The 11,410-nt window shown below is 38.8% G+C and overlaps 1 protein-coding gene across 1 annotated transcript in view; it reads right to left on the reverse strand.

The window, feature by feature from the left end:
• FOLH1 (folate hydrolase 1) overlaps nucleotides 1-11,182 on the reverse strand; it is a 57,471-nt gene extending 46,289 nt beyond the window's left edge. The window contains exons 1-4 of the mRNA XM_060104494.1: nucleotides 10,919-11,182; nucleotides 8,540-8,645; nucleotides 2,176-2,362; nucleotides 781-882 (exon numbers count right to left, since the gene is read on the reverse strand). Coding sequence (XP_059960477.1) covers nucleotides 781-882; nucleotides 2,176-2,362; nucleotides 8,540-8,645; nucleotides 10,919-11,036 — 513 coding nt within the window. The 5' untranslated portion in view covers nucleotides 11,037-11,182. The remainder of the gene's footprint in view (nucleotides 1-780; nucleotides 883-2,175; nucleotides 2,363-8,539; nucleotides 8,646-10,918) is intronic.
• Nucleotides 11,183-11,410: the final 228 nt, after the last annotated feature.

Consider the following 11,410-nt stretch of genomic DNA (forward strand, 5'->3'; position numbering starts at 1 on the left):
CTCTTTCAAATTTAACTTTCTTATAAAAAAACAAAGTACTATGCAAGAATCTGGGGATTTACTGTAAAATCTCAGATGATATTTATACACACTGCTTTATTGAGTAAACTACGTTACATTTTCTAAAATGGACATTCATACTCTTCACTTGAAAATGGCAACAATTTCAAATTCTCATTCAAGTTCTTTGAAAATTAATCCAACTTATACAGTGGTAGTAAGATATGTAGTATTTTCATACAATAGAAATTACTAGGCAATAAAAAGGAACAATCTACTGATAAATGCAAAACGTGAATTTCACAGACCCTATGCTTAGTGAAAGAAAATAGACACAAATGATTACATGCTTATCAATTCTATCTATATGAATTTCTAGTACGGGCAAAACTAATCAAAGGTGGCAAAAAAAATCAGAAGAATGATTGCCTTGAGAGTGTGTGGAGTTGATTGAGAAGGGGCTTAAAAGTACTTTCTGAAGTGATAGTAGTATTCTACATGTTGATGAGGTTTGAATTACACAGGTGTATGCATTTGTCAAAAGTCAATAAATGTACATTTTGGATTTCTCCATCCCAGTGTAGTAAATTTTATCTTAAAAAACACTATGAACACAAAATAGTATGCATTCCTTTTTATTACTAAGAAATTCTATTTCTTAAATGTAAAAAAAGTTGAATTTGGATTACATCAAAAACCTCCTTAATACCCCTTTAATTATTTCCTGTATGTATAAGGAAGTTCTCTTTGTTATTTTTATTTTATTGCATGCATTTTTACCTCTGGCATTCCTTGTGGAGAAAAGGCACTAAAAGGTGGAACAACATCTGAAACATTTTCATATCCTGGAGGAGGTGGTTCAAATAATGATGTGTTGAAAATCTAGAGAAACAAAATATAATAATCAGAGGCAAATTAGGTAAAGTTTGATTACTACAACCAAACAAGGAAATGTGTAATATCTCTTTCTGTCAGTAGATAGTTAATGAAGCCTTTGATATTTTAAAGATACAGATCAAAGAGCCTGCACTGTGCTAGAGGCTATGAGGATTTCATGAGATGAATAAACTTAGAGACCCTTAGAGGATGTATAAGCACTAGCTTTTGATTTAGAAGGAAAACTTTAATTCCCAAATAAAAATAACAGCATACAATATTCTTAGTCACTTATAAAAATGCTAAGATAATTACTTGGGAGCAAATTAAATGTTAAATTCACTTTGAACCAAATATAATATAATCTTTTAAGTGTATCACTGACATTGTTAAGTAAGAATCAATTTTATTTTTAGGTTCCAAACCACTACCTCTAAAAGACAGTTCCAAGCTACAGGAAGAAGAAGCTGACAGAATTCCAAAGGGAAATAAAAATAATCCACCACTATAGTTGAGATAATCTAACATTCCTTTCCCAGCAATTAATAAAGATTGCAGACAAAATAAGAATACATCAAGGATAAAGGTGATTTTAGCCAAACAATTAACAAACTTGAACTACTGAACAAATATAAGATCATTAAACTCAACAACTGAATACATTTTTTTCAAATAAACACAGAACATTTATAAAAATTGACCACATAATAGGCTATAAAGGAAGCCTCAACAATTGCCAAATACAAACCACATTATCTGATCACAATGTAGTTAATTTAGAAAATCAGATCAAACCGATAGTGGAATAACTTTTAAATTTGGAATTTAAAAAATACCCTTAAATAGCTCCAAGGCTCAAAGATGAAAACATAGAAATTAGAAAATATTGAGATATTAATGATAACTAAAACACTTCTTCAAACTTGTGAGATCTAGTTGAAGTGGCTCTTAGAAGGAAATTTATGGTTTTAAATATTCATATTAGAAAAGAAGAAAGGTTGAACATCAATAAATTAAGTATTCAACTGAAAATGTTACAAAGAACAGCAAAATAAACACCAGGAAGGTAAAAGAGGAAATTATATTAAGTAAGAACAGAATTAATGAAACATAAAACATATATACAAGAAATGATTGCCAAAGCTGAAGGTTTATTCTTTGAAAATATCCAAAGGAATTTGGATTGCACAAGTGTCAATATTGATTTCTATCAGTATTTGGAGATGGTATAGGGCATTCTTTCACATAAGGTATTTCAAAAGAGTAGACCAGGAGGGCTTATTTTTTCTTTCTTTTTACCTCATTTCCATCTTCATCAATTATTGATATGTAGTTGGGATGAGTCTTATTTGGATAGGACAACAGGACATCATAATGGGTTAACTCAACAGAATCCAGGCCAAATTCTTTCCACTGAGATTGAATTTGCTTTGCAAGCTGAAAGTTTTGTTCTGTTCCAGCTAAATGTGGTATCCGTGTAAAATTACTGTTGAACAAAAATTGAAAGCGGTTAGAAATTTTTAGTCAGCCTTTATCTTAAATCAACAACCAAATAAGGCTGATTTACATTAAAAAATACTTTGAGATGTTATACATTAAAAAGCAAAGTGGCACTATTATTGCATCAAATAGATTTTCAAGTATGTTTTGAAATTTTCATGCTCTAATTTATACTCATTCAAGAGAAAAATTAGAAAAACTGATCTTTGTAGAGAATTGTTACACGCAATCCTGTAGATGTATCTCTATATATCAGATGAGGAAAGTGTTATATTATTTCTTAAGAAAGAATGCATCTTTGAACTTTCATGGAATTATCTGTTTACTTCACCTTGTAAAATATAATTGGAAGATAAAAATATTTTCATCCAAAGATCAAGCTGTGACATGCCAAGAACTACTGATAATTACATTTATTTTTAAATACTGAAAGTTATAGCCAAGTGAGAAACCTTTTCATTAACAACCATTTTAAAGTGTCTTCTTTAAGGAGTAATCTGAACATACTTACACAAGCTCAAACTGAATCTTTTGTACTCCATTCACCATATATAATAATTAAGTAAGTATAATACTTAAAATCAATGATGAGAATTAGTCTGACCACAAATATCTTTAACAAATAAACTATGTGGCTAAATTTTAGCTACCACAAATACTTTCATGAATAGATTAATTTCTCATTTAATATGTCCAGATACTGGTGCTTTTGTTTTAAATTTCTCTCTCTTGAAAATTTGTTGTTTCCCTGAAGATTCAGTTCATTGGTATTTTCAAACCCCTTCAAGAAAAAACAAATCCCATACAACAAAGCATCATGTATCATGATAAGACAGTGATCTATTTCTAGCTCATGAACTTCTTGAACTTCATGAATTTCTGGTTCTAAATATGTAGATTTTTCTAAACTCAACACATTTCCATCCTGATGGTGATTTAAAACAATCTAATAGCCAACGTGGCTATGATGATCCCAATTTCAAATGTTTGATTCTATTGTGTATCTTTAAAAAAAAAGGAGGAGGGGGATTCTGACTTTATTATGAAATTTCTCTTTATGTAAAAAGTACTTTCTTGCTAAGCAGTTCATCAGCTACTAGAAAAGCTACATTTCTTTGTTCCTTGTAATATTTCTGAATCTTAAGTTGCAAAATTATTTGAAAACCAAAAGTAAGTTATAATAAATGTATAAGGAAATATTGTATTTTAGAATAAATGCAAAGTTCACATCAGATGTTGTAAAAGAAAAAAAAAAGGAGGAGGGGGATTCTGGTGATTAATTTTATAATTATATTAAAATCATTTAAATTATATTTACAAAAATAGTATTAAAATTCTCATTCAATAATTTTTTTTTTTTTTTTTTTGTGGTATATGGGCCTCTCACTGTTGTGGTCTCTCCCGCTGTGGAGCAGAGGCTCTGGATGCGCAGGCTCAGCGGCCATGGCTCACGGGTCCAGCCGCTCCACGGCATGTGGGATCCTCCTGGACCGGGGCACGAACCCATGTCCCCTGCATCGGCAGGCGGACTCTCAACCACTGCGCCACCAGGGAAGCCCTCATTCAATAAATTTTTAGGGGCTTAAAACCTTACATGGTATTTCTAATGTGTATTTACAAAATAAAGTAATGAAAAGAACACAATTTTAAGAGCCAGCTGAGGAGTCTGTATATCCCTTCATCAATGGATACCTGCAAAGAAAACAGAAAATAGCCAACAAGTTGCTATTTTCTTCCATATTACACAAATCCAAACTGTAACATAACTAGATGCAGATTATGCATATTTCCTGAAGTCACGGCTATAACTCTATTCTTACATGAGTGAAGAATTGTTATGGGAGTCTTGAACCTGCTCACACACACACAGAGGAGATCACTATTAGACTTTATTATTGAAACTGAGTCCCCCTAAAACTGAGCTCCCCTGCCAAGTTTATGATTAACGTCTCTAACCAAAGCTTTATTCTCTTTCTCATTCTGCCCCTGTTCCTCTCAGGATTAAGAAGTATCAGAGAAAAGCGGGGACTGAAACCAAGCAGTACCCTGCAGGCCCCTCCCAGGTACAAGAGCCCCTCAGTGTCCCCCGTTTCTTTTTTGTAGTAAAAGGCTTTAGTCTTCTAGGCCTTCCATGGGTTCCAAAGAGCAGACTCAAGCAGTTAGGGAAGTGAGGGAATAGAGAAACAAAGGAAAAGCAGTCAAGCAAGAAAGTAATGATAGCTTAGACAGTATAACAACCTGATGCATATCTTTGGGCTGTTCTGCAGAAACTAAGAACCCCACCCAGGTGGAGGATGGTGACTACATGCTGACCACAATCACACAGACCCTAAACTAGTTGGAACCAGAAGGTTGTTGATTCAGATTTCCAAAACATCACCCTGTTACCTCACCACCAACCAATCAGAAGAAAGTCCATGAGCTGCAACCCTCACCCCAAATGTTGCCTTTAAAAACCCTCCCCTTGGGTGGGATGGGGAGGGTGGGAGGGAGGGAGATGCATGAGGGAAGGGATGTGGGAACAGATGTATATGTATGACTGATTCACTTTGTTATAAAGCAGAAACTAATAAAAAAAAAAACCCTCCCCTTTAGATAGCTAGGAAGGAGTAGCGTAGCACAGGGAGATCAGCTCGGTGCTTTGTGACCAGCTAGAAGGGTGGGATAGGGAGGGTGGGATGGAGGGAGACGCAAGAGGGAAGAGATATGGGGATATATGTATATGTATAAATGATTCACTTTGTTATAAAGCAGATACTAATACACCATTGTAAAGCAATTATACTCCAATAAAAATGTTAAGAGCTTCCCTGGTGGCACAGTGGTTGAGGGTCTGCCTGTTGATGTGGGGACACGGGTTCGTGCCCCGGTCTGGGAGGATCCTGCATGCCATGGAGCGGCTAGGCCCGTGGGCCATGGCCACTGGGCCTGCGCATCCAGAGCCTGTGCTCCACATTGGGAGAGGCCACAACAGTGAGAGGCCAGTGTACCACCAAAAAAAAAATAATAAAAATTTAAAAAATAAAGGAGAGGAGTTATATATAATGCTTAAAAAAAAAAAAAAAAAAACCCTCCCCTGAAAGCCAGCTGGGATTTCTGGTCTTTTGAGCATAAGCTGTCTGTTCTCCCTATTTGACACCCTACAGTAAATGCTGGACTCCTTCACCTCAACCTGGTGTCAGTAGACTGGCTTTGCGGCACAGCAGGCTAGTAGACCCAAGTTTGGTTCGGTAACATTATGAGTGAAATTCCTGATATAAGTTTTGTCATTACCCACCAAGATGCAATGGTGTTCTATGATCAGGTTTAGAACCCACTCATTTGGAGCAAAGTTAATCCTGATAATGATGAGTAGGAAAAAATATTTATTTCCAAGGATAAATAAATCAATTGGCCACAAAATCAGTGTATTACAGGTTTTGCCACTAACTTGTTGTATAATCCTAGCCATGTCTTAAATTTCTCATCCATACATGGGGAGAATATTGCTACCTCACTAATTCACAAAGATTTGAGGCTCAATTAGACAACTACTAATAAACAGAAGTGCATTTTTTTTTGTTTTAATGAATTGAGAAGTGTGTCACACTGTCTTGATTCTATTAGAATATCCAGTTATTTTCTAATAAGAAGAATAATTTATGAATTATCCAAAATAGCCAACAACATGCATTAACAAAAAAAAAATAGGCTCATATATCTCTGTCTGGCTAGAAAAGTTCATATATGTTCCAAGTATCATTATGTTATCTCAATTAATAAAGGGAGCTATTGGTATTCCTGTTTTCATACATTGCATCCGGTTTACAAATGCACAGTGCTTAGAGAAGTTAGATGACTTAAAGACAGCCAGTGAAAGATGGAACTGGTATTCAAATGTAGATCAGTGAAAGCTAAGACACTCTTCTGAAATAATCTTGTCTTTCAGAACAGGGTGGAGAAGGAAATTCCCTCTAAAGACATGCAAAATAGTGAACAGATCTGAGAATTTAACTAGATGTTACAAAACAAAAGGGAAAACATAGGACAACCTTGAACCCCAAAGGAGACTGAAAAGGCAGCCCCTACTTAACCCCCTACCCCAGCCACTATTGAGAGTCAGGTGACTTAGAAGTAGTAGAGGGCTTCCCTGGTGGCTCAGTGGTTGAGAGTCCGCCTGCTGATGCAGGGGACACGGGTTCGTGCCCTGGTCCGGGAGGATCCCACATGCCACGGAGCGGCTGGGCCCGTGAGCCATGGCCGCTGAGCCTGTGCGTCCTGAGCCTGTGCGTCCTGAGCCTGTGCGTCCTGAGCCTGTGCTCCGCAACGGGAGAGGCCACAACAGTGAGAGGCCCGCATACCGGCAAAAAGAAAAAAAAAAAGTAGTAGAGAATTTTTAGTAGTAAAGCAAAGGATTAAAAAGGGGAACAAGACAGAGGATCTGAGGCTTTAATGACCCCTAACCTAAGGGTCTAAATAGACTGAAAGCACTCTGATGGATAAATGACAAATTGGAATTCTGGAGAGTCCAGGAGGCTTCTGGAGGTTCTGTGGTCCTTGGAGGGGTGAGTGGGGGGTTCTGTTAATCTCTTTCTTTTGTCTGTTAATGATGAAAGTTCTTGAGTTCTAAGCAGTTAGAAGAGCTTGGTCAAGGCCACAGAGAATAGTCAAGAAGCTGACGGCCCAGAAAGTGAGCTACAGGAAGGCATTCATTTTATTTCTTTGCTGGTCACTCCATCTCACAGGTTAGAAAAGGAAAAATGAAGCAGAGGCAGCACCCCTGGATAGGAGTGAAGATTATATCTTGCCAGACTTCCACTTTTATTATACCTATTATACATAATTATAGTAAAAGTAGTGCAAGAGGCAGAAGGATTTCCACAAGATTTAAGCTTCTGGATCTCTCACTTGAAATGGCCCTTCCAAAGACTTGATAGGTGCCCTAGCAAATTTTATTCATGGTTTTAATTCTATCGTAATTAAATAGACATATGTGTTTGTATGATTATGTGTATGTACATCTATATACATATATACTTACTTGACTGTTTTTACATAAAATTATAACTTGTATTCACTAAGGAGTCCTTTAATCGTTATCAGGACTTCAAGTATGTCACTGAAAAAGCTAAGTATTCCAATCAATTATTCAATAAAAGTGTTTTATTTTTAGTTGCCTTGCAAATACTGTTTAAATTTACTCATTTACCTCTTTTTCCCTACACCAGGGATAGCTATTTCAGGAAATAGGGAGCTGGTTTTTACACTAGGTCGCCAATATGCTCTCTAATTTCATGCTCATCAGAATAATCACTATCCCATTTTACAGAGGTGAAAATGATGGCTCAGGAAGGTTAAGTATTCACTCAAAGTTACTTTAATATCAGTGGGCGTAGATGGAATTTAAACTCGTGTATGTCTGACTTCGAAATCCAAAATTTATTCTTTTGACTAAAATACACTATCTTCCTCTGAAACAGGAGTCAGCAAACTATGTTTCACTGACCAAATCCAGCTCACTTCCTTTCTTTGTACAGTCCACAAGCTAAAAATGGTTATCACATTTTAAATAGGTGAGAAACATCAAGAGGAATAATATTTTGTGACATATCATGTATATGAAATTTAAATTTCAGTGCCTACAAATAAAGTTGAAACTGTCACACTTATTCAATTACGTATTTACTATCACTTTTTTGGTGCTACAATAGCAGAGCTGAGTAGTTGGGACAGAGATCAGCTGGCCTACAAAAGCTGGACCTTTACAGGAAAAGTTTGCTGACACATGCTTTAAAACATCTATCATGGGGCTTCCCTGGTGGTGCAGTGCTTGAGAGTCCGCCTGCCGATGCAGGGGACACGGGTTCGTGCCCCGGTCCGGGAGGATCCCACATGTCGCGGAGCGGCTGGGTCCATGAGCCATGGCCGCTGGGCCTGCGCGTCCGGAGCCTGTGCTCCGCAATGGGAGAGGCCACAACAGCGAGAGGCCCGCGTACCGTAAAAAAAAAAAAAAAAAAAAAAAACATCTATCATGATAAAGTTCAGCTAAAGGTACAATCCTTTCCAGATGAAACATGATACAAGATCTTAAGTAATAAAACCTTTTTAAAAACTCAGTTTCTGTTTATGAAATATTGGATCAAGACTTCTAAACAGAATAATAAACTTTTAAGTATATGCTTACTACAAGAACGTCTTGATGTTCTCTGCTTTCAACTCATCCAAAAATACTTTCTTCACATTATGGTGTGGAATGTTAGTAGCTTCACTGGAGGATTTTATAAACCATCCTGTAAAATACAAACAAATATAGGAATGAGATATGAGCTTATAGACAGGGCCTATTTTTCCTTATTATTGTATTATCATATATAAAACACAAATTATCAATTACCTCTGGCATTAACTGAGATTTTCTGAAGTTTCATTGCTCTTGCCTACTTCCATTGGAAAAAAAATCATGCAGACAGACTTAATTACAAATCAGTTGCAACATATTTTTTAATCTAATTTCAATAAGTATTGCTGTTATTCTAAGAAATGTTTTATGAAATTAGCGCTAAAATTGAAGATGGTTCAACTGATGGGAAAAATGAAGGCAAAAAGGAGATTCACCTTCTTTCTCCTTAAACCTTCTATCCCCAGTGACGACGCCTCTGCTGACCCAGAATAAGCATTTAGTAAATGTTTGTAAAGAATTAATTATGAGTATATTTCAAGTACATAAATTATTTCAAAGAGTTGAAGGCAATTCAGACTTGTAATTTGTTCTGGTTCTGAAACTAAAGCAAAATATGCTTAAATATTTTGTGCTTGCAGTTGAAGTAGGCTTCAAAAGTTCAACTTCAGAGAGTTACAGTGAAACTCCAATTCACCCAACATCTCTGCAAGACACACAGTGAACAGAGACTAGAGGCAATGGGTAGCCAGATCGCGTAGAGCCATTAGCCCTGGTAGTTGGCTTCGTGACATAGTTTATTTAGATAAATGATATGATTTGTGCATAAAATGGTTACCAAAATCACCCAGCTAGCTTTCATGGAGCTTTCCAGTTATTAATCACATACACGTTACACACATGCATATATACATGCGTATTGAAATAAATGGTTGGCAGCAAATGGAAATACAGTTTCACCAGTATGTAAAATAAAGGGACTTGGATTAGACTGTAGGATAAGGGCACTCGGAGGATGAAATGTTTGAATCGAGATCTAAAAAATGAGCTGGATAAAGAGGACAGAGGCCTGTGGGAGGGAGGGAGCAGAGAATCCTAGGAAAAAGTTAACAAACATTAATAAAGAACCCACAGCCATTGAGCAGTGAATATAAGGATGGGGCTGAGGGCAATACTGGGATGAATAAAATGCTTTTAAAAGATGCAGAAGATCTTAATCCTCATGCTACCCTTGCCCACGTTGTACAGCTGAGAAAATTGAAACTCGAGTTGAAGTGTGCCCTTAATGAGCACACTTATCTAAGCCCCACAATAACCCTAATATCCGCATGCTAGTTACGAGCAGAGTGTGGCTCAAAGGTTACACAACAAGCAAGAAGAGGCTGAATTTGAGCCAGCTTAGTTGGTCTATGCCCTGGTCTTCTAACTCCCAGAAAGGGGACCCAGAATTCAGAGTAGGGCCGAACTACCAGGCTATACCTTAACGCTAGTCCTGTGCATTAATGTCCAGTTAGAAGCATCTCCTCACCAGGAAAGAATTTTTAAAAAGTGCCAATACCCCAATACTGTGCCAGGAGCTTTAGATGCTATTTCGTTTACGATTCCCACTAAGTTACAGAATTTATAGTATTCTTATAAAGGTTGACAAACTGTGGCTCAGAGAGACTCAGTAACTCGCTCAAGGCCAGAGAAGTTGCAGAGTTAAAATTAGAATTTAAAAGAGTCTCAGCGAATCTGTGCTGCCCCCTGGTTATCATGGAGAGTTGGGTTAAGTCTGCAAATCGGTACACAGGGGAAAACGCTAAAGAACTGCTATTAAGGATCTGTTCAGAGCACTGACAATGTCAGCCAGTTAGCTCCTGAATGTTCCTCTTTATTTACTCCCAAGGACGAAAGAATGAGAGGATAGGGCTCCCACGCAGCAATGCCCTGAGTTCTACCTACTGTATACACGAAGCAGTTCCAGGCACAGGCACTAGATAAAGACCCCAAACAGGTAAGAGTCGTTTCTTGCAAAGCTCCTTGGACGACCTAGCAAATGCCCCCAGAGATCCGGCGCTCCTGCTAAAACGTACCGATTCCTCGCAGGGCCTCAGCAATCGGAACTTTCTCAAGTTCAGTTTGAGTCTCTCCGTTCTACTCCTTACCCTGGCTGACTGTCCTACAGTATCCCGTCCAGAACCCAACTGTGCACCGCCCCCAGCAACTCCCACCTAACTCGCGGTTGCTCGTCCCCACGTTGCCCCAACCCGATCTCCGCCCCCCACCCCCCCCGGGAGACCGGGAGACCAGCAGCTGGCCCCACGCGGCAGCTGGCCCGGGAGTCCCGCGAACCTCCGAACAGCCGGGTAGGCTCAGGGCTGTGCGTGGCGAGGGCCCCCGTACCGAAGAGGAAGCCGAGGACGAAGAGGCAGGCGGCCAGCACCAGGGCCCCAGCGCACAGCCAGCGCGGGCGGCGCCAGGCGACAAAGGTCGAGTCGGTTTCGTGCAGGGGATTCCACATCTTAGCGTGTGGCCAGCGGGGCCTCCGGGGACCGGTGCCTCTGCGGTGGCCCCCCTGCTGCCTTGCGGGCGGCGGGGCAAAGGCTTCCTCCTTCGAGGGCCGCTCTTAGCAGTTTTGCAGCCTAGAGTCCACTCCCAGCCCAGACCACTCGCACTCCCAGGGCACTCCCAGTTTCTCCGCCCCTGAAAGTATTTCTAGTTTACTCTCAACCAATCCCGGAGAGCAAGAGGCAGCATCAGTCCCCAGAAGAAGAAAACCCGGCCCCTTCGGAGAGGTGCTTAAAAAAAAAGTTTACCTTGAAAATTGCCCGGTTTTTTTTGTTTGTTTGTTGCGGTATGTGGGCCTCTCCCGTTGCGGAGCACAGGCTTCGGACG

The sequence above is a fragment of the Mesoplodon densirostris genome, chromosome 7 (genome assembly GCF_025265405.1).
Source record: "Mesoplodon densirostris isolate mMesDen1 chromosome 7, mMesDen1 primary haplotype, whole genome shotgun sequence".
NCBI classification, from domain to species: domain Eukaryota; kingdom Metazoa; phylum Chordata; class Mammalia; order Artiodactyla; family Ziphiidae; genus Mesoplodon; species Mesoplodon densirostris.